Genomic DNA, 24,039 nt, shown 5'->3' on the forward strand with positions numbered 1-24,039 from the left:
GTGCTACTTTCATGAGAATTTTTCTTTATTACGACTAACGAAGCTACCACCCATATGGCTACAGATGCCTATGAGTACCAGAAATTCGGTAATGTAGTTATGGGTAAACTCGGCCCCCAGCGCGCGCACTACAAGTGGCCGAGTTAACCAGCTAGGCCAAGTTTACCCATAACTATGATAAGTCACTCATACAAATATTACAATTAGGGGCCCTCCCCTACATGTAGTCATGTAACATGAATCTAATTGTAATGAATAACTGAAGTACGTCAGAAAAACTGAGAGAACACCCCAAGAAATTTTAGACCTATACAGAACTGAAGTTCTGGGGGCATATCATGAAGCATTTTGTCTGATATTTTTTCTAACAAATTTGCTATCAGCCAATCAGATGCAAGGATTTCAATAGCTTGTAGGCTAAACTGTCGGCTAGCGCCAGCCGTGTTGCCATTACAGTTTCCACTGGCCACACACACAGCACCCGCGTGTACGCACATACAGTTTCAGATGGTAACACGGCTGTCTGTTATTGAATAAAAAGTGTATTCCTTGATGTGTCATTGAGATGGAAACACGGCTGTCTCTTAATGAAGTAAAGTGCATTTCTATAAATTCTATATGTGTCATTGAGATGGCAACACGGCTGTCTCCTATGGAATAAAGTGCATTTCTATCTGTCAAACATAGATGGCAACATGGCTGTCGATCTCTTATGAAGTACAGTTGAACCTCTCTTATCCGGCCTCCCTTTATCCGGATCTCTCTATTATACGGACGCAATCTCGCCGTGATTTTGCCCAACTCCTTGAGAACTCCTACACAAACACACATGAATTACATATTACTTCCAACATGATTAACATACATTACATCAAATTTCCTTCCAAATTGCTAACCCTCAGACAGTTTAACATCCCCAAACATCCCAAAATGTAACAATGAAAAGGTTGCAGTATACACATTACTACATGTGGTACTACAATGGGCTACATCAGTACATGTGTATGTATGTACATGTATAAAGCATTGAGTCTCCCGTATCCGGCCAAATCCCTTATCCGGATGAGCCCCGGTCCCGACTTGTCCGGATACGAGAGGTTCAACTGTACATTGTAAAGTGCATAGTGTCGTTGAGATGGCAACACCGCTGGGTGCATGCTGAGCCGAGTCTTAAAATTATCTTCTATCACGTTCTAACATTATGAAAGAAGAGATTGATGAAAATCAGGTCATTGGGAATGATACCGTGTTATTTGGAATTTTCTAATCGTTTTCATATCAAATCGACCCAAATAACGATTGCTACAGCTCAGTTACGCTGATGATCACCATTCAGTCTACCACGCACACACATGCCGCGCACTTCCTTAACGGACCAATGAACGGATGGCAACACGGCCCGGCTGGCGCTAGCCGACAGTCTAGGCCAACAGTTTGTCAGAAAAAATATTTGACAAAATGCTTCATGAAATGCCTCCCTGGTCTCCTGACCACTTTATTAACGCTACAGGGCCAGGGGCAGGGCCCTGCAGGATCAGGTTGCTCGAATTAAGCATGGATGTTGTACTGAGTTGTGTAGCGTGGACGTGTCTGCCGATGACGTTTTGCTGACGAATGCGACCAGAGTTCTCCCTCAGAAAGCGACCGGGGCTAGCCCGACGCTTTTTACAGTGACTGGGCTGTGTGTAAATACTCAGTAGTTAGCCGGAGCAAGGTCAAGGAGGTATATGAGAGAACCTCCTTGGCCGGAGCGAGAGCGTGCGTGTGCAGTGGGTGAAACAAGTGCTGCGTTGCACGCTGTAAATCTGGGACACTTTGCCTATCGCATGGGATTAAACTAGCTCGAATACCTATAGTATACTCAATAGACAGAGCTAGACCATTAAACGCACCTTTGAAAGAGTTTCCTCTCCACCAAGAGTATCGAGCATTCGTGTTGTATTTTCCACAATACCTGGATAGTCCACAGCGATAAGATTCTTACGAGTTAGTTGAGCTTTAACGACAGATCCTCCTCTGTTGTCACCTGGAGCAGTCTTCGTTGAGGTACCAGCCTTACCAGCCATGTTGAAAACACCTTATTTTGGTCAACGCGCGTTTGTGTAGCCTTTGATCCAGGTGATTGTGGGTGTTATAAAGATTGTTTGCGCTGCGGTTGCGCTGAATCCCATGCACAATACTCGTAGTTTGTATTCCATTCTCAGACTGGATTAAAAGCTACATAGCGTGTCCAACAAACTTTCAACAAATCAAAAAGTTTCAAACATATGCGACACCACATAGGCGGGAGTACGCTTATGACGATATTAAATGTTCTTTTTGAGGTTATATTCATTATTGTTCCTTTTACTGTTATATACAACCTGTGGGGTATCTGATGAACTGGAAATCATATCATTTGGTCGGGGATTGTATATTGGCAAGTTTGAGAGCAACTGTCCAAATTGACACATGAAATAAATACATGTTAAATTCTATCAGGTGGTTGACCTTTGTTTCAATCTCATTTTCATGCTGATCTCCATCTTTTCTGCTTAAAGAATAATTGTTCACGTTCATATACATGTGAATTCAGAGGATGCCACAATATTAATAGAACACATCAGTGAAAATTTGAGGGAAATTGGACAATCATTTCAAAACTAATGAATTTTATGAAGGTGAACTTGTCCTAGAAGATCACAGCAACAACTTTCTTCATTCACATGAAAGGAAGAAGGCAGGCCAGGTGGGCGGGGAGGAAGCGAGGTGACCAGAGAAGAGGTGTGTACGATTTAAGTTTAATAGTGAGCATAAGAAAATTGTGAGAATGGCATAGACCTACTGAGTCAATGGTCAAAGCTTGGTGGAATGGCATTTAGTGGAGTCATGAGGTGTACAAGTCGGCAATAGAAAAGCCAAATGCTTATGCCCAAAGAAGAATGAAATCCAAATATAATATATGTGCTTATATATGGATTGAGTGCATAAACAATATTAGTAGAACTCTTCAGTGAAGTTTGAGGCCTAACAATCCTTTCAATAAATATAACTTTTCAAGTTTTATTGTTCCTGCCATTGCTGGATGAGAAGTCTATAACACTTTGTGACATCATGTATGGGCAACAAAATAAGGAAAATACTTGGAAAATTCAACATACATGTATTTTCACATAGCATCATGAAAGTACACTTTACTTGCCTCTTTCAGAAAGCAGTGGGAATAATACAATGTATTATTACAATTTGGCCAATAACAAGTCAAGGATATGTGTATTTTTCATTAACAAAAAAGGCACTTCTTGGAACTATTTTTTCTTTCCTTTACATCATTGTACACATCCAACATCATAAACTGTTATAATCTTCTCATCAAGTGTTCAATAGGTAAAGTGAAACTGTAAAAATTCATAATTTTCCAATAGATTGTACGAAATTCCTCCAAGTCTGTTGGTGTGTTCTACTAAAAATTACTGCATGCATGCGATCCATATATCTATAAGTACAGTATTGGGTTTCACCCCCTTTTACATTCCAGAGAAAAGGACCCACATAAATAAATAACATACATGCATACATGCATACACACACACAACACTCACACTAGGATATATCGTATATATACTGTAAAACATGATATATTCGCGGCATGAAATTTTCGCGAATTGGAGCCGACAGCCTTTTTCGTGGCATGAAATTTTCGCGAATAGCTACTGGTATTCAATGCATTTAGTGTAGACAAAAGCTTTCGCGTGCATTTTAATTTCGCGAATTTTGGCGCTCGCGAAATTCGCGAAATTAAAATGCACGCGAAAATTTCTCGTTTTACAGTACACTGTAGCTATATATATATATGTATATATATATATATATATATATATATATAAATATATATATATTCTATATATATTATTTATATATATATATTATATATATATATATATATATTATATATATATATATACATATATATATATATTCTATATATATTATATATATATATATATATATATATATATATATTCTATATATATATTATGCTATTTTGGGGCATATGGGGAATTTGTTTATGATAATTTGGTAATTGGGGAGAATTTTATAAAAAAGACAAAAACAAATATTCTAATGAAACAACTGATCCCATAATTGATAAATGAAAACTAGTAGCCTATCTAAACTTAACTGTATAACCAAAGGATATCATTTCCTTTGTTGTATATGATTAATATTGCATCATAGATTTTTTGTATATTAACTATTGCCCTTAGTGCATTAAAATGCGCTAAAGGTGTATGCTGTACTTTAAAGTACCCACCTATTATGCTATAGCAGATTTTTTAAAATCAATTGTCACCCTCTGTATAAATGTATTTGTAAGATCACAACCGCTGATCTACATTTTACCCAAAGACAATGGATTAAAGATTGACAATTGACATTAACTTTAAAAAAATCTATCATAGCATATCTTCATATCTCTGCATTTATAATCTCTTTTTTTTCATTCAACTGTCATTGGGTTACCAATCCCTCTAAAACCCAAAGTCTCACTTTATGCAGTGTAAAAACAAGCAAACAAACATATTCTCAAGGCAAAAGTCATATTTTGGTAAAAAGATGGGAAAATTACTTATATACAGTATACTACATCAACTAGGCATAAAGTACTTTCATTTTGAGATCATATCTATTTTTGGATGAAGAAAAATCATACATGATGTAAAAGTATACTAGTTAGCAGCTCTGCTATCAGCACAGAAGCAATTAGTAGAGAGTGTCTCCAAACCAACACAATCAAAATAATCACTCATGTACATACACATACTATAAATGAATATGATCATAATTTCATTTTAATCACATAACTTCATTCTTTTTTTATACGTATTCGTCTGTATAGAAGCATCAAGTTTATTACATATCAAGATGAATCAAGTATACGTTGTATGAGTTACCATACTGTAAAAGTCTAAAACTCTTCAGCCTATGTTACTATGGGTATACAATCATATTTCAACTAATAAATAAATACCAAATTGAAACATTATATCGATAGTTTCATGGAGTTGTATGCATCAAACCTACGCGAAATTTTGGCAGCATTGTTTTGAAATATGCTCAGTTTCAAATACATGTATCAACTTAACACAGTCACAAAGAATGAAGTCAATATCACTCAAGTATCATATCACAGAGCTGTTACAGAAATGTCCAGCTTTGAGTTGGAAGTTTGTGGAATGTGTTCTCCCTTCTCTTTCTTTCATTTATTTTACCATCACAGATAGAACTCTAGTCAACTTCCTTTTTTATTCTCTTTATTCTATTTCATTTTCACTTCCTTTTTGGCCTACAATCTATCACACAAGCTATAACCCTGTAAGAAAGGTATAGTGTATCAAGACTGATAAAAAAACAACTAAGAAATGTCAGCTTTTTTTTTTTTAAAGAGAAAACCTTTTCATTCATGAGAGAAAGATTGAAAAAGGAAACACAGGTAAGGCATCTTAGACTGAACTCATCACACAAAAATTTCCATCTTTAAAAAAAAAACCACTTGAATTAATGCATTAAAGAAAACTAACAGCTTGGCAAATATTAAATCAAATCATTTCGATACTGGGAACTTTGACATGTCAGAAATTACACAATTATCATTGTTCAACAGGGCAGCACTCTGTAATTCCTTAAGTAGAATAGCCTCTCTAGAAAACTTCCAAAATTTTGCCAAATATAATTTTAGTGGTACAACTTGTAGTGGCAACACTAATAAGCCTGTATAAGTTTCAGATACAACTAGTAGCAAGCCAAGAGAAAATGAATAACAATCTCATAATTCCATTCATCTGTCATTTATAAAGAATTATGAAGAAGACTAGAAATATTTACTATTCCATTTGTGAATTGAAAAAAAGATAATGAATAAAATTACATTCTGAAAGAGGTTTACATGTTAGGGTGTATCTATATTTCATACACATCCTGGCACTTAATGCTATCAAATGACTACATGTATTTCCATGTGAGATTCCTTGCAATGAATAGCAAGTTACAGTATGTATATGATCATGCTGTTAGGTACAATTTCAAGCCTTCAAATACTTTTATATTAGATTTTTATTTACATTACACTAATGTCAATGATAATTTGTCATTGCAATAGTTTGCATAGATATTTTTCTCATACAATTTGGTATGGTATCGATGGTTTGAATACACATGCCTATCAATGTGTCCCTTGAAATAGGAAAAAAACTAAATTCTTACTGTGGGAATGGAACAGTGACATACCGATATCATAGAAACACACTGGAATGTGATGACGTAAGCACACAATGCAGCTAATTTGAATGAAGTAACCAACAGATTAGCAACCTTGTATGAAACACATCAATAAACAAGTTTACAGATACTAAGTACCACACAGATATCTTGTGAGTTCTCAATAATCTCAACGCTATTAGCATTTTCAATAGAGCTTGGAAAAGACATTCTAACAATTCATAATTTAAGTATACATGCAATCGTTTCTGTATATTTGCTTAATTGCATTATACCTTCCATGATAAAGATCTCATTAAACAACAAACTTTTTGCATGCACATTGTACATTAAAAAAAAAAAAAAAAAAAAAAAATATATATATATATATATATATATAATTGTGCAATGTCTGCCACAAAAGTGACATTTCTGGAAAACTTTTAGACACTACGTTTAATTGAAAGACAAGCTACAAGGGCCAATGGTTAGCCTTTCAGTGATATCTATGAGCACACTTTACATTTCAAGGTCTTTCTCATGTGCAAAATTTCACACATTTTACAGGGATATGAAAGTCTGACATGCAGTATAAATGGAAGAACTATCAGTCAAGGCAATGGTATGTTCTGCAGATGATAATACCTTTTGGTGGACAAGCAAACATTTAGAGGCTTACACAAGTGTGTGTGTGTGTGTGTGTGTGTGTGTGTATGTGTGTACTTCATACATCTTGAACACGAAATGGGCTAGTTTAAAGAAAAAATCTAAATGAGTTTTCCCTGTACTTCAAAAACAGAAAAAAGGAAAAAAATGCACTTATCATATCAAATATATGCAACAAAGGAGGTTAATTCCTCTGTACAATCAGTGAAAAATGAAAAAAAAAATCATCTTTATTTCCTCTCAAAAGCATGACTAGAGGAGCAAAATGGTGTCAAAGCCACACAGCTAATACAAATATTTTATAAAACAGCATTTAAAGATTATGTTATCAGATGATTATTGATATTTTAATTAGCTTTCTTTCCATTTGTGATTTGCTTGATTTTGCCAAGATACTTACTAAGGTCACAGCTCTATTCATATCACTTCAGTCATTCGACTGCAAATAACTTCCTTTTCTGGAGGTAGTGCTCCTTTCAAAACTATCCTTGCAGAATGAATCCAATTTACTTACAATTCATGGGAAACAAATCCATCAGAGAGATTAATAGATATACATATCTAAGTCTAGATCCAAATACATAACTATTTTCACTTCATTCTTGTGTAAAAATATCGATAGTATACCTGCATGCCTTAAAAACAATGACTATGTGACTCCCTTACACAGAGTATGTAAGCATATTCAATATGTAGAAAATGTTACAAATTTCCTGAGAGCTATCACAGAAACATGATGAAGTAAGCAGTCTAGAACCCTGGTGAATGACTTTAATAATGCCAGTAGGAGAATCTACAATCCGATTGCACAATGATCGTGATTCATGATTTGATAGACATTTATGTTTTAAGATGTGTGATCAATCACAACCCTTTCTCCAGAATGACACTAGATTTCCCTCTCTTGTGACATCAATGGTCATGTCTCGTTGGTGCTTAGTTGTGCGTGTTGCTCAGCCTCTGGTTGCTCATTGGTTATGACATCACTGGCATCCTTTTTTAAGTCTTGATCTGCAGTCTCTGGTGCTTTCTGGTCGGCAGTCACTGCTGTGTCAGATTTAGTCATCTCTATCTGTTCACCACTCTCCACAGTCATACTGTTAACCACTGGTTTCTGCTCCTTCATATCAGCATTATCCACTGGCTTCTGCCCCTGCGTAACAGGCCCATTGGTAGAGTCGACTCCACTTCCACTTTGAACAGATCCACCATGCATTTGCCCAGTTTCCCCTCCAGCCACACCATTCCCAGTAAGAGGAGCTTTCTCATCTGGGTTTGAGGAAACCTGAACAGGCGATGTTGGCGACGTCGGCCTGGTGACATCCTCCGGCTCGTTTTCAAACTCCTCAAGGCTATCGACGTCCAGTTTGCTCACAAGCTCCTCCAGCTTTTTGGCCTTGCGCAGCTCGTTCTGGTGGATAATGGTACACAGGTGTTCTGTGAGGGCCTCCTTCATCTCCGACTTCTTGTGGAGGTTGATTTTGGCAGCAACGAACTCGGCCTCCGCCTTCTCATATCGTCTCCTGAAGAATGAGCATTCGTAATACAGAGAAGAAAAGCAAACACTAATGACAATATTGCACATGTACATAATCATTTAAAGTCAATGAATTCAGTAACAGACGAGATGAGACAATCATTTATTAGTCCACAGCTGATTTCACAGGAGGAGAAGTACTAAGATGACACCTTACAACAGAAGAGCATTTAACCTGTTGAGGACAGTTTGATTTTGCTACAACACGCATTTCCCATAGACCTTGCCCGAATATGCTCGGGACTCGTCCTCAATGGGTTAAAGGGAGGTTGCTGTTTTGTTTTTTCACCTATTGACAAGTGCTGCATTACCACAGATAAGTCCACCAGGAGAGAAAATGTCTATATATGCTTCCATAACGAAACTAACCGTTTCTCTATTGCACCTCCTGAATTCTGAAGTGCATGACATGAGAACAAAATTGTCCCCAAAATTTCAACTTACTGGGCTTCGTTGAATTCTCTGCTGGACGTCTCAATCTTGTCGCGGAGAATGCTCACATCGCTGCTCAGGAGATTCTCAATTTTTGCCAGCTCCTTCTGAATGTACACCAGTCTCTTTGCCTCAGCTTGGGTTTTCTTCTTCCTATAGGGACAACATGAACAGTTAGAATTACATATGCGACATTGTCACTGGGGTGACAGGACCCTGTATCTCAAAATCACTCATTTTCATAAGAGAGCTAAAACATTTCTTCATTTTTGCATCAATTTTGCAAAATCAATGATAATGCCAAATATTTGACATTGCAATACACTGCAGCAAAATTGGTGAAAAAACTGTTGAAGGGATACTCATTTACTTATTGTAACCTACACATACATCAACACATGACACCCCCCCCCCCCCCACAAATCATTTTGTATGGTTAATGCATTTCCATCCACTCAAGTTGTGCTTTCTTTTCTTTGCTTGTTTGGGTTTGCGATCAAACCATTGCATGAACAATCAGGCGAACAAAATAACACAGGAAGTTCCTCCTGAGTCCTATTTGCCCTGCACACTCTGACGAAAAACAGATCACATCAGATCATATCATAGAATGTCAAACATAAAGTTTCTGATGACTAGACTAGAAAAGAGTTAAAGTGTTCTACTGCCTAGTCCGACTTCAATACCTGTCTGCGATAGCGTTAGCCAGGAGCCTCTTCTTCTTCGCATTCTCTTCTTCCATCTCCTTCTGTTTCCTCTGAAATTCCTCCAACTTAGACAGCTCACGCCTGTAATGACATACATAAACACACATACACCATCACATATGTTATTTACAGTCGGTTGATCAAGAGTTTTTACACATTTTACACTGATTCAATCTTCAGATAGAGAAAAATAAAACCTTTCAAGTGATAGCTCACTTATTACATAATAAAGGTATATTCTTGAAGGAATGCTTGAGAAATGCAGTATTTTCTTAGTTCTTGAGCAACTTAACTAATATCTCAATAATATCTGGGCAATCATACTCAAACAATGACTAATATCTCAAATTAACATGAATGGAGTTACAACTTGTAACTCGTTCTGCAGTTGAACCCTCAAGATTATGACAAAATTCACGCAAACAGACCACAATCAGCTACTACTGTTCCATGTCTTCCAAATAAGTATATTCTTTGGTTCATGCTAGACTAAACTCTCATTGGGCTGATAATCATATAACTGGTGAAAAGGTGTTTGTTTTTTTGTCACTGACACACTGGTAATAATTACGTGGAAACAAACAGTTCCATTCAATGGGAGATAAAATAAGTCATTCTGCCTGGAATAAATCTATTTCAAATTTGGATACTTCTGAAATGAAAAGTGCAGCTGATGTCTTTACTGCACATGCCCACGAAAACCCTTTAAAAGGGGATTGTGATAGATGTGTTTGTAATGATCTCTGAAATGCCCTACAAAACTTACACTTTTCCTTCACTCTCTTCAAGTAACTTGGCCTCTGATTTCTTCTCCACCTCTTCCTCTTTCTTCCGTCTCTCCTCACCATCCTGCCCTGTCGATACCTTCCTTCCATCCACTTCCTTATCTTCCATCGACCGACTGCCGGCTGATTTCTCCTCTTGGGCAGTAGGGGGCGCCCTTTTGGTGGGCGGAGGAGGCCTGCGTTGGGTGGGCTCCTTCAGCTCCTGCCACACACTGGTTTCCTGCGATGACGTCCTTCCTCCCCTCTGGCTAGGGGGCCTTGGTCTGGACAGCATCTGGGCCTGAGTGAGCGGCTCATCCCGTTGCTGGAGTAAGTGAATAATAGTGGTTACTTCGAAAGTCCGTTGCAAAGGTTTTACAAATCATACTCAAGCCAAGGTGCCAACAGTTGTTTGCTTTTTTCCCAGTTGCTGAAAGAGTAAATATGATACATGTGAATGGCTACCACAACAAGGTTTCTCCTAAAATGAAACCAATTAGAAAAGAAAAAACTTATCATGTTTAAATGCAAAGCATCCTAATTTTTATTTTGTTCATTCATTCTTTTTTATCCATGTTTCTACAATCATGCAGTTGATTTTTTTTTATCAATTATCTTTTTTTTTGTATTTCTCTACAGCACAAGATACTGGGTTATTGTCACATTGACCTTTCTCTTGCAAGTGATTTTTGAGATTCAAAGCTAGAATCAAAAGAGTGTACACTGTTCTAAACAAAATTGTTTTCTTATTTAACAGGAACTCTGTTGATTTATGCAGAGTATGACACAACAGTTCCAATATAACTACTTTGGGAGTAACTGTGCCGTTGGTAATAAAGCTGGAGCTATTATAGTTAGGTATATATCCAGACATACATGTTTGTGGAGAGGTTTTTTTTTTTTTTTTTTGGGGGGGGGGCATTTTCTAACAAAAATATTCTGCGCAATGTTATTATCATTCTAATATCAACAGAGTTTACTGAAACTGCCTCAGTACAAAAAGTCAATCACTGCAAAGTTTATACTTTCAAAATATATACAAGCAATGGAAGAAAAAATAAGCAAGTGGTACAAGGGAATTTGATTCAAACGTGGCAAATATTTCCATAGCTAAGACCACTGGAAACATGATGCAGCCCTCACATCAGATGCCCTATCATACTGTTACCATGTATCAAGTTTGATTACTCTTAGCATGCAATACATCATGAATTACCAAGGATACAGACCTCTGATGGAGTTGGGTTAGCTCGTCCTCTTCCTCTGGTTGGTCCAGATCTACCCCTCCCTCGTCTCGGATTCTGGCCATGGTGACTACCTGCAGAGAATAGACTTTAAGCTATGAGAGATACATTCAACCTTCTCCTAGAGTAGTGTCTGAGGAAATACAATGTTCAATAATAAATGACATATTGTCTTGAAATACTGCAGTGAGTTGTGAGCACCAACTTAGAATATGAAGAAAAAAAATAAAGAAAAGTTTACGCACAAGGAGGTTGAAAATGTGAATGCACTTTGTGACATGTTCAGATGTTAAATCAGAATATCAGGATTAAAAAACAAAACAATAACAAGCTCTGAACTTATGTTTGTTATAACTACCAGCAATTCATTTTATTTTCTACTAACCTTTGCCACTTTAATAACATCTGGAAACTTTCTCAATCAGCTCCTCTTGGCTGGTCTCTCAGTATTAAACTCTATGCATAGAGCCAGTTGTTGTTGTTGTCGTCGTCATTTTGATCTTAATGGCATGTATCACTCAGGAGTGGGCATTTATTTAGTTGTTTCACTGGTGGGTGAGTGTTTGCTAAAGTCTGATAACCATCATAAAACTATACACTTATCATTGATTATATCAACACACTGACCTTGTGTTGCTTGACCTTCGTCCTCTGAACTCTGTCTCTTCAGAGAACGCAGCTGCTCGTCCGTGAACCCTGTCCATGCCATACTATGCTTGGATCGAGACACACCATGAGATCGGCAATACCTTGAGATGCGGTAAAAATGGAAACAAATGATATTCATGTAAATGTGTCTTTCTAGGAAGAAAAATAGAACAAAACAAGTTTCTGAAGTTTAAAATTAGTAGTAAATTGCCATGTCCCAGTGAATTTTCCATGAAATCCAGGTATGAAGACTTGTAAGTTCTGTGACAGCTGTTCATAATACAAAATGGCAATGGGGAGCTACAATACAAGCAATCAATATGCAGTCTTCAGCTTCAATTGGCTCATGATCTACAATATGTTACTCTTGCTTCAGAAATAATTAATTTGTAGGCAAAAGGCTGCATAGAAGTAAAGAAAGAGAACTGACAAGGCATACAGACAAACTGACAAACAGACACACAACCCACAAAAAAAGTAAATGCTGTACAAATGTATATGACATAGTCATAGATCAATTTGTACTGTAGTGTACCAACACACCGTTGTCAATCCCTAGAACACAAATGTAATTGAATCATAGCCCGACCAGATGCTGTGCGGAGTCACGTTCTTACAGCGACTGGGCTGTGTATAGTTGACGTAATTACAGCTGTGGACGCATCAGTATTCTCTGATCCTATCCCTGCGTTCACATTGGTCCCCGCGACGCGGGGACAGCCACAAGAGATCTTATCTTTTTTACGACTGACCGTTCACATTGGTATCTCATTTGTCCCCGAGCTGTGGGGGCAATTGGGGCTTGGGGCGAGCTCTGCCAGGCATAGTGCATGCACACATTTGATGACCACAGCTGGACACTATCAATTTCGCCCCAAGGTCACTCTCCCCTCCAAATCTTGTCCCCGTACCCGACTTGCTTGGCGGGGACGGGGGGACAAGTCCCAGTGAGCGTTCACATTATGGTTTTGGAGGAGAAAGTCCCACAGCTAGCTCGGGACTTTCCCTGCGTCGCGGGGACCAATGTGAACGCGGGGTTTATGGTGCAAGGGGAGGGGGGTGGGTGGTGCAGGCAGAATTTTTGCCAGAAAAACCCATCTGTTCCTGTTTTTCAGAGTTTTATAACATTTTTTGAAGCCAGATGTAGTCTCTGCGGAACCTATCCCCGACGATGCGGATTGTCAACTGACCTTTCGCAGAGACTCCCACTCTCCCGCTTTCGACGGGAGATCTTCCGCCCAAAGCCCATTTGTGCAAAATCTCTCCTTCTCCCGCTTGAGATTTAATTTCTCCCTCCCTGGCTCTGATCTGTGTCTCCCGCTTGAAATAATTTCTCACTTATTGCCATCGTATGTGGAAAAATAAGCCTTAGATAGCGCGAGAGAGCATCTGAGAACCCTAGAGCTGGACCCCGGCCGCAAGGAACTTCGCGCACATCAAGTTGGAGTCTCCCGTTTGCTAGGGGTAGGGTTTCAGGCGGGAGAATCTCCAGATCAGAAGGTGCTTGTGGGGTTGGAGTCTCTGCTTTCGTGGTGGTGCACCAGTGCAGAGACTCCAACTCTCCCGTTTTCGAAGGGAGATCTCCCGCCGAAAACCCATTTTTGCCAAATCTCCCGTTCTCCCGTTTGAGATTTAATTTCTCCCGCCCTGGCTCAATGTCTCCCGTTGGAAAGGATTTCATACCTATTGCTATCGTATGTTGCAAAAAGAAGCCTTAGATAGCACCAGAGAGCATCTGTAACCCTAGGAACTTCGCGCTTCGCACACATAAACTTGGAGTCTCCCGTTTGCTTGGGGTTTCAGGCGGGAGAATCTCCAGATCAGAAGGTGCTTGGGGTTGGAGTCTCTGCCAGTGCTATGCTACATACTGCTACTGCCATGCATAACATGGGCATGGGCCCTATGCCATGCATGCATAGGCCCTATGCCATGCATGCATAGGCGTGGAATGGGAAGCATCCCCGGCCGGGCCGGCCCGGGGACGGGGCCGGGGCGACCACCGACAGCAAAGTGGCTGGATAGAAACCTCACTTTTTATAATACGTGGGACTACTACCACAACACCGATAACTGCAACTGAAAATCTGAGGGTGTGGTACGTGCATTTACTGCATTGATTTTGTAACTTTCGAGCACTTACAGACAGATAATATCATGCCTCACTTACCGACGTTTTTCTCTTCAAGAATTTCGATACAGATTAAGAAACCAACCAAACACTTCACTTAGATTCCGTCACTCGCAGACAGCAAGAAGTGCAGAAATACCACGTAAACACCTTTAGTCTGGTTTCCAGACCCTTTTCCACCTGGGGCAAAATCATGGTATGCCGCTAGAATAATTCCCTGTCCAATTTTATTAGCCTTTCGCCATCCACTTCAAATTGTCATTAATATTTACAAAATAATTCCTTTGTTATTCATTTTATATTGTGTATTTAATGGCTACATGAAAAAGTCTCCAAAATCTTCATTTTCATTAGAAAGTTGAGCAACATTGAAGACACACACTGCATGTACAGCATTATAATTTTTAGTCAATCTTGTGAAACAGGCCCCTGCATGCCTGAAACACCCAGGCACATTTGAAAATCAAATTGCATAACCTAAAATTCCTTGTCCGGCGACTTTCTGCTGGTTTATAGACGCAGGGTCACAAATAGGCCCCCTATTGGGCATACACAATTCGTTTCAGATGCATTTGGAAAAATGGGAAAATTGATGGGAACAGATTTGAGACAATATGTTTTGGTTTGTTTATATTCTTGTACCTACTGTAAAGTATGTTGATATTCACTGCATGTCACTGGCATTCAATGCATAAACTTTCGCATACATCACAATTATTGTCTCTCGCAAAATTCATGAAATTAAAAAGCATGTGAATAACCCTCATTTTACAGTAGTGTTAAACATCCACCCAGAAATGGCCTTTTGATGCACTGGAAGTGAAATATACAGTTGTCCCTGAAGAGCTTTTTTTGGGGGGGGGGGGAAGGGGGGGAGGGGTGGTAGATAGGGGTAGGAGAGTAAGGTTGAAATGGGGAACTGGCGCGTGATATATCAGGATCATATTATAGGCCTATAACATATAAGTTAGGGGTGGGAGGGGTAGGCCTATGTCTACACATAAACTTCCATCAATGGATAGGCCTTAGAATGAATGCGAGTGCAAAGGGTTTTACATTAGGGAGCAGTGATTTAAAAAATGTTCAAGATACCACATTTGATGCATATGTGTAGGTCAGTTGTATTGCAAAACATCCTACCATATAAGAATTTTGCAATATAACCTAAAATATAAGGAGATATCACTATTTTTCTCCATAAACCGTAACTGTAGATGGTTTAGTCTGGAAACATTTTTGTTATATCCATTGTTCACATTTTGTGTATTTAGCCATACTTAACATTGATTGTACTGATTCAAATTTTTACATTGGTTGATTCTATCCCTAACTCACATTTTGGAACTATTTTGAAGCATTGATGCTGGGTTTTATTTCATCTGCAAATGGTAAATTGTGCCTTTAATATAGGTCTACATAAGTAATTTGTAGAGTGATGAATGAATTTATTATTGTTAGTAAAAAAAAAATAGTAGGGGCCTTAAAACATAAGAGGTAAAGCATATAATTTGTGTTAATGCTACAAGACTATATTATACTATAGTAGGCCTACAATCTATGTTTGTGAAATAATTCATCAGAGTAGGCCTATGGGTCCTATTAATGATTATGCAATTGATGTGAAAACACTGTAAATGCACAGTTTTTTCATAAATGAGAAGTAAAATAGGCCTATGTGGTCTTGAGCTTCTTTCCAAGTTGTACATTCATCGAATATGCGTAATTGCTTGTGTACATTTTATTGATGTGTCCATCTTTGCCAAACTCATAACAAACACATACTATATTATAGTATGCTAAAATAGTACTGTATCCCCCTCCCCCCCCCCCCCCCCCCCCACCCTCCGGGGGGATATTTCATGAAGCATTTTGTCCGACAAAGTTGTCGAAAAATTTGCTCTCAGCCAATCAGATGCACTAACGGGATTTCACTAGCTTGTAACAGTTTGTCAGAAAAATATCCGACCAAACTGCTTCATGAAATGCCCCGAAATCCTTGCATCTGATTGGCTGAGAGCAAATTTGTTCGACAACTTTGCCGGACAAGATACTTCATGAAAATATGCCCCCCCGGAGGCGTTTTTTTTAAAGACGGCACAGATTGGGGCATGGCGCGTGTTAAACCTATGGGAAAAACGTTGGGTTAGGGTTTATGGTTAGGGTTAGGGTTAGGGTTAGGGTTGGGGTCAGGGTTAGGGTTAGGGTTAGGGTTAGGGTTAGGGTTAGGGTTAGGGTTAGGGTTTGATGGTTAGGGTTAGGATTAGGATTAGGGTTAGGTTTAGGGATAGGGTCCCCAATCTGTGCCGTCTAAAAAAAACACGCCCCCCGGAGGGTGGGGTGGGGGTGGGGGGGGGGGGGGGGGGGGAATTCACTTGACTGACCCACAATTGGTATACTAGTAATCGATCAACTTACTCTTTGATCGATCGGTTCACGCCTTGCAGCTCTGAAAAAGGGAGGGGAAAATGGCCAGCGAAGAACTCCAAAAGCAGCTCCAAGAGGAGCTGGAAAAGTTCAAAGTGTCAGAAAAGGGTAAGTTGTATGTACAGCACTCAAATTTACATTTTCTTTCGAAAACATAACGTGTAAAATGTATTTCAAAATCGTCTCTTTCTCTGCTATAGCAACCACGCTTCGTTCGGTCCCATATATTGTGAATGGTGTGTGGTAAATTTTTATATGACTTATGAGATGGTGGGTGGTGGTGCATGGTGACAATTCAGTCCGGGAAACCCGCCCATGACTGTAGTGAGGGGTGCTCCCGCTCAGAAGGATTGAATTAGAACCCTTACCTAGAAGCTGACAGTATCAGGCCAACTGAACTTATTGTTTTTCAGAGACCAATGTAAGGAGTGTTAAAACTGGACGTGATCCCGACATTCAACCAGTGTTCAACTGACCTTACGTTATTTCCAGTGGCAGTGGCCCCAGTGCCTTAGCTTACTGTTTGAAATCGTTTATTGTAAAGTAGATACTACAAGATTTTGATGTGGACATGAGAATTTGAACTCTTTTAATTGCGTAATTTACTCTGGCGCTGGGTTAGTCTCTGTAGATCTAGACTGTAGAATCTGGGAATTGCCATTGAGACGGTTGAGGTAATTTAATTGAGTTTGATTCCACTGAAACTGAGTGAAAGAGGGTCTACGTTGTAGATATTGATTAAACTTATATGTATGGCAGTCTAGCCCACAATGGGTCTAGACTATTAGAAGGGTTACTAATGAGGTTACTAATTACTGTAGAGATCTACCTCTCTATCCTAGACCAGTAGTATGTTACATGTACCTGATCAACATGTAGATCTAGTGTTCTTCAATAAAATTTTATGTAGAACTCTTCATTCGCTTTCAATAATTATGTAAACATTGACATTGTTTTTGTGCCTTAAAGTATAACATCCATATTTTGAAGTCAATGTTTTTAAGTAGATGAACAGGCTACCCCAGTGTTTCACTGCCCTTAACGATCAGTGTAAGAGAGGCAAATTACTCAACTTTGTGAGTGTTGCTTTGCTTTGATTTGTTAACATACCATGCTCCGACCCATTTGATTTCTCTTTCAGACTACCAAAAGGCTATAACTGTAAGAAAGCAGCTTGATGGGCAACTGAATGAAAACAACATGGTCAAAGAAGTGAGTATGTTCATCTCATCTTGCAATGTGAACAGTGGTAAGAACAACAGTTCAGTGATTGGTCAAATGCATTGCAAGATGCATAAAGCTGTAAGAAAAATATCTTTGCAAGTGCCATTTGCATTCTAAATTATAAGTAGATACTCAAAATCATTTGAATGTACATGTAGACTAGAACTTAGAAGTAATAGTTTGATATCACTGAGCAAGATGAAGAACATACAAAATGAGTACACACATGATCACAAAGAAATCCCTGTGATTAGTAATACTACATTTATAAAGCGCATAATAAGCGCATACTTTTCTATGTGCTGATTAAAAAGGTACCATATCGTATGCAGAGTAGATTAGTAAGTATTTTATTAGACAGAAAGATCCGTCTGTCCGGAGGACTCTTTTTATATTTTGCCATTAACGCTGTCCTCCGTAGACACTCAATAATTGTATACAGGTGGATCCGGTCAAGTATATTTTACTAAGCAAATATTTGGCAGCAAGATATGTCATTCTGTGAATAGTTGGTCTCCCGTGAGATTTGTGTACAAACTAGAAATGAACAAAGTGCAATACATACAATTTTGTATACTTACAAATTTGTAATGGCCAGATACAACCAGTGACCGCTTTTGACAGGTTTTGTTAAAACACAAAGTGCGCAGAGTGAGCAAAAGGCAAGGACACATGTAGTACGTGTATGAAATTTAGTGGCAAATGAACTAGTAGAATGACAACTCGATGCAAGTAATTATTTATGTTTGTCCAGGTGGAGCAATGCAGTCAGTGGATAAACACCATATAAAAGCCTCTTCTCACTGACAGCAAAAAAATTGTGATTTTGGAAAATGCATAGAACATTATGGGGAAAGTTGCTGAGTAACTGTGCCACGAGTCAGCAGAAACGTGGCTAGAAATAATTCGCACTCCAGATTATGAATTTTCTACCGAAGTTGTATCACTGCAGAACCCTCACCCAGCTCTTATGGCAGAAAACTTTGTCAAATGACTTTCATTTGACAATCAGAAACAATCTGTATGGCCACAAGTGAAGTGTGTAAATTGTGGCTAGCAGGCCAGACCATTGTATGAAAGCAATTTATCTGTAGTTCCATCAGTGGGTCTAGTGCATGGTGAACAGTGCCAAACAATTTTGCCATGGGCAGCAGCAAAGTGAGTATTGGTTGCATTGTGACTGGAAAAGGTCAAACCTTGTGGATATGACAATTTCGAAATATGATGCAGGCCGCAAGTATCTACTCATCCTAACTTTGTGTACTGTGTGTCTTGATGTTGGTGTCTTCACCCCCCCCCCCCCCAAATCTTCCTAGGAGCTTGATCTGCTAGGGTCAGACGACAAAGTATTCAAGATGATGGGTCCTGTGCTGATCAGACAAGATGTTGAGGAGGCAAAGGCTACTGTTGGCAAAAGGATAGAATACATCAGCGGGGAAGTGTGAGTACCGTCCCTGTCAAGTGAAAGGTGGAATTCTAACTTTATCAAAGTACTTTGTATTAGAACCATGAAACAAGAAAAATTTTCAGTAGAAGTTAACAATAAAAGTTTGATTTTCATGGTGTGGCAATTTTCACACATTTTGCACAAGTACAAAGTAGTGTGAAAATAAAAGCACACACATATTTTGCTTGTCATATGTAACAATGTAGATGCTGGAGAATTCAATGACACCTTTAATCAGAAATATCAGTGTTTTCAAGTTTTATTGGACCTTCGTTGCAATAGGTTATGCAATCCAATGTTATGGCAAAGTTTTGAATTATCAAGTGCATGAATGGCAGGTCAATCATTCTATTCTGCTTTAGGATGAGTGCAACCATTCCTTTTTCTTTTCCTAAACATTTTGATTTCCTTTCTTTTTGTTTTGTTTTTCTTGTGACCAATCAGGAAGAGGCATGACAAGCTCATCAAGGACTTGGAGAAGAAACAAGAAGCTCACAGAGACAAGTTGGGCAAGTTGCAACAAGAGTTCTCCAAGGCACACATGAAGCTTGCGGCAAAGACATAACAGAAACACTCCCCTCCCCACATCAACCCTACCCCGTCCCCATTGTCCCCTTTCATGAGGCACTGTGCAACGCGTGCAGCGTACAATGATTGCTGTTTCCATGGTAACAGTGGTACAAAAAAACAATCAGCTGTGTGTTTTTTTATGCCTCCGCCATGAAGTGTCGCCGGAGTCATTATTTACTTTTTACTATCGTAATTGAGTATTGTATAAACTTACAATTATTGCACACCCCTCTATGAAATGGGACCTCAAGGTTAATCAGTAATTTGGTCAACCAAATCACCACCCAGAAGGTGGGAGCAGCAGTAATTGTGAAAAGGAGAGAAAAAGACATTGGAAAAAAGCAAGGTCCACTCATCCCAATGGAAGAATGACTATGTCACATGTATCAGTATCGATTCATGTTTTTTTTTTCTTTAATCTCCAGTTCATCCTTTCGCTGGTTGAATGTCATTATTGCTTCGTTTGGCAGTAAGACATCAGTGAGCTTGTCTAAACCACATACATGCTGAAAATTTGTGAAAACTTAAAGTAAGTTCATAATTATAAGAAATGATGCTTGAACACTTAATCACTTCCTCTAGCTGTAAGCCTAACCTGATCCAAATTCTTCTCCTGAACTCTATCCCTGACAGCCGACCCTATTCTAAATTCCAAATCTTCATCTCTTTATCCCTATTGTGTTTAGTGGATAATAGAAATTTTCAATGGATAAAGCGACAAAGCAGTATTATTTACTCATGCATCCTTTTTTTCTCCTTCAAAGAGTTACTCTTTGTACACATGCACTCAGTGTTCAAGCACGACTCGTGCAAAAGACCATTTTGACGCTAATAAGTGAGGGTGATAGGATAGCATTTAATATTTCCTGCTTCTGTGTGAACAACTTATTTGAGTCTGATGTATTTAATCCTCCTATGGAATAATGTTCATGTAATGGTGAACAAAAATGAATCTGTGTTGTCCGTTTGTTTTTCTTTTAATCCATTAAATACTGTAGAACCAGGAATATTTACGGTATGAAACCTTTGTGGATTGGAGCCAATGGCCTCTTTGCGGCATGAAATTTTTGTGAATTGCCACCGGCATTCAATGGATAGTGTAGACAAGAACTTCCTCATGCATTTTAATTTCGTGAATCTTGGTGCGCGAATTTTGCGAAAATTTCATGCACAAAAAATTTCTGGTTTTACAGTATGAGGATCTGCTCTCTGGTGTGTCTGATTTGGAACAGAGAAACTGTACCAGGGACATGGAAGCTCCTGATTTAATAATGTTTGCTGTCCTGGAAAGTCGATTTTTTTTCTCAAGTTTTGCCTTTGTTTGTGTCTTGTACGTTGTACTTGTACATTGAAAGAGTTTGATGTTGGCGTAATATCAGGAAAGATATTCCAGTGTACGCAATAACAAGGAGCTGTGATTGATGCTGTCTGCTGAGTGGCCCATTTTCAACTGTTTGTGATATCATTATACAATTCCAGTTGATCTCGATAACTTCTTACGAATGAGCCTCAGAAACTGTAAATTAATATTCATGAAACCGTAAATAAATATAGGTGGAAGTTTGTACCAATGTAATTGCTTGACATCTGTACGAAAGTTTTTCTCTACATGCAGTAGTACTCTTAATCAATGGTCCATACATTTACAGGAATCTATTATAGCGAATGTCGTTGCTGTTGTGCTCTTATTTGTAAGTATGAATGGATTGCTTCCCATTATAAAGGGTCGGCTCTTCTGGAGCTGAAATATTCAAGGATAGTAACAAAAATTAATAAGATGCAAGGTAATCAATGGCGATGACCTTGAGTTTTGCTGTGTGGAATAGGGAGCTTTAAATCTGCGACACAGACTCTAAGAGAGAGAGAGAAGAAACTTGTTCTGCGCATGCGCAAGACCACTTGGTTGGTTGGTTCTGGGCCATTGTAGTGTTTGCTCAAACTCATGACGCAGAGAGCTACGTGATGCCATTCAGATTGTGACAAACGACAGATTGGGGCACTGTTTTACTTTTATAGGCTGCGTCTTTGCACAATCTCGAACTACTTTGTAATACGACGCAGGGAGGGAGAATGGTGAGTGCAGCCATCATCTTACCGTCTGTATCGCAGATCTAACGCTTGCTAATATGTATATCCCACATTTGAGGGTACCTCTCAAATCGGTGGATCATTGTGGGAGAGAAACTTTCTTTGTTATCATCACAAAGTACATACTGTAAAAGTGGATATTTTTGTGCAAGTAATTTTCGCTCTCAGCCAGGTAAGACAAATTTCACATGTTAATTCCATGGAGTCAAGACATCAACTACAGAAGCATATGGCATGCAAAATATTTGCGTGCTTTCTTTTTTTTTTGCGCTAGTTTCAGGTAGCGTGAAATAACAAAAATTCCCACTTTTGCAGTAGTAGTGTTATACAAGTATTACATATGACCTCGACGTCACCCATGTGACTGTGTTAGCATTTGGGTGGTTAGGCATGACGGATTAGTGAAGTCTTGACATTTGAAAGAACGTTTGTACTTTACAAAAAAGGCTTCAAAATGACTTTCTTTCCATATGATAGGTGCAGAAAACAATCCTGTGTATAAAGAAAGTGTTGATAAGGCCTGGTGGAGACCTGTATTAAGACCTCTGTAGTTTCCTTGTTTTAGAGGTATTTGTGATTGTATCTTCTGATCACATCTTTTTTGTTGTTGCTAGTGTGCATAATTTTCTCTGTATGTACACTTGTCTGCTTGCACCAAGCATGATCGTGTAAGTACCCAATGTATGTGTAGTACTAGACACTTTAATAGCGTGTTCCATTTGGTTTGCAGTTTTGTTTTTAGTTTCCCAATGTGCAAACTCTCCCCATGTACAGTTAACATGATTTTGTACAGCATGGTAAGAAATTAAAAAGTGTGTAAAACCAGATGTGGATATACCCGACATAGTTCTTCTGTGAAGTGCTGGTTGCAATGTGAAAGTGTTCTGTGGTGCAGGTAGATGGTGCATGATCTTGAATTCACTGCAAGTACAGTGTACTGGTTTACATGATTGACAAAGTGTGAGAGGAGCTAAGCACAGTTTTATTTGATCAATGCCAGAGGCCAAGTAGAGACAGACATGCCTGCTCGAGTAAACTCGGGACTCGTCTGCAATTGGTTAAAGGGCTGTGGGGCATGTGAGAGCATGATAATAGCATACAAACATTACCTTTGTTAAGGTGTAATGTAACCCTTGATATACTTGTGGGAGTTATATTCCCCCCCCCCCCCCCAGATACTTTCTTGAAGCATGCGGTGCTGAGGGCACCTCACATGGAGAGTTATGTTTCACATTTTAAAGGGAAATTTTTCCCTGATGCTGCTTTGTGTAAAAACAGAAAAAGCAGAGAAATACTGTAGATCAGTTATTTTTTATTCTATTTTTTTTTTTGAATGAAAAATGAAAGTTTTGACTGTACAAGCAGATTGAAGAGCTGCTTGAACATCCATGTCACATAGAGTTGCCAATTCATCTTACTCTCTAAACTTAAGCAGATATAATTTTTGTGTTTGTCAACCCCCTATTTTCACTATCAACATGTACTACCTAATTTGTATCTTTTCATACAAAGTAACCTAAAGATGGAATTTCATCCTATTACAACCCTCTTGTGATGTCTGTGTGTGTTTATGTACCTGTATGTGTGTGTGTGTGTGTGTGTGTGATGGGGTAAGTTCAGAAAAATACGGCTAACAACATGCTTGCTGAAAAAAAAAAATGCAACTGTATTACTCCTGTAACAGGCTTGGAGATGGTACAATTGTGCCATGCCTGTGTGTTTCATTGGTACATTCTTCTTTATGAAGCAAAGCTCAAACCTCTGAAACACAAACATCTGTTGTCATGTTAAAATAATGTACCCTTGACCAGTTTTATCGAGAAAATGGAAATTGAATCGATCCTTTTAACTTGGTTACCAAGCATAAACGATTATCCAGTTGGGCCTCAAATTCTGTGTTACGTAGACCAATTTCTTAACATG

The 24,039-nt window shown here is 38.7% G+C and overlaps 2 protein-coding genes across 2 annotated transcripts; one reads left to right on the forward strand and one right to left on the reverse strand.

The window, feature by feature from the left end:
* Positions 1-7,822: 7,822 nt before the first annotated feature.
* LOC139722838 (uncharacterized) lies at positions 7,823-12,296 on the reverse strand. The gene is made up of 7 exons (XM_071634131.1): positions 12,215-12,296; positions 11,573-11,661; positions 11,324-11,332; positions 10,346-10,668; positions 9,559-9,660; positions 8,885-9,025; positions 7,823-8,426 (listed from the first exon to the last, which is right to left on the reverse strand). Exons 1-7 carry the CDS (start codon positions 12,294-12,296, stop codon positions 7,823-7,825), a joined length of 1,350 nt encoding a protein of 449 aa, XP_071490232.1.
* A 4,494-nt stretch (positions 12,297-16,790) lies between these two features.
* LOC139722803 (prefoldin subunit 6-like) lies at positions 16,791-22,055 on the forward strand. Its single transcript, XM_071634094.1, has 4 exons — positions 16,791-16,895; positions 17,929-17,999; positions 19,328-19,452; positions 19,903-22,055. Exons 1-4 carry the CDS (start codon positions 16,829-16,831, stop codon positions 20,021-20,023), a joined length of 384 nt encoding a protein of 127 aa, XP_071490195.1. The 5' UTR covers positions 16,791-16,828; the 3' UTR covers positions 20,024-22,055.
* Positions 22,056-24,039: the final 1,984 nt, after the last annotated feature.

This window comes from Diadema antillarum, unplaced genomic scaffold (assembly GCF_040938485.1).
Source record: "Diadema antillarum isolate AM-2024a unplaced genomic scaffold, OU_Dant_1.0 scf00000172, whole genome shotgun sequence".
NCBI classification, from domain to species: domain Eukaryota; kingdom Metazoa; phylum Echinodermata; class Echinoidea; order Diadematoida; family Diadematidae; genus Diadema; species Diadema antillarum.

What these genes read in the sequence shown, in the direction of transcription:
- LOC139722803 (XM_071634094.1), top strand. Translation starts at nt 16,829, where the DNA reads ATGGCCAGCGAAGAACTCCAAAAGCAGCTCCAAGAGGAGCTGGAAAAG. An exon ending in AAAACAACATGGTCAAAGAA is followed by an intron (nt 18,000 to 19,327) that starts GTGAGTATGTTC and finishes AAATCTTCCTAG; the next exon opens with GAGCTTGATCTGCTAGGGTC. An exon ending in GAATACATCAGCGGGGAAGT is followed by an intron (nt 19,453 to 19,902) that starts GTGAGTACCGTC and finishes GTGACCAATCAG; the next exon opens with GAAGAGGCATGACAAGCTCA.
- LOC139722838 (XM_071634131.1), bottom strand. Translation starts at nt 12,296, where the DNA reads ATGGCATGGACAGGGTTCACGGACGAGCAGCTGCGTTCTCTGAAGAGA. An exon ending in GAAGAGAGTGAAGGAAAAGT is followed by an intron (nt 9,661 to 10,345) that starts GTAAGTTTTGTA and finishes ATGTCATTACAG; the next exon opens with GCGTGAGCTGTCTAAGTTGG. An exon ending in GCTAACGCTATCGCAGACAG is followed by an intron (nt 9,026 to 9,558) that starts GTATTGAAGTCG and finishes TTGTCCCTATAG; the next exon opens with GAAGAAGAAAACCCAAGCTG.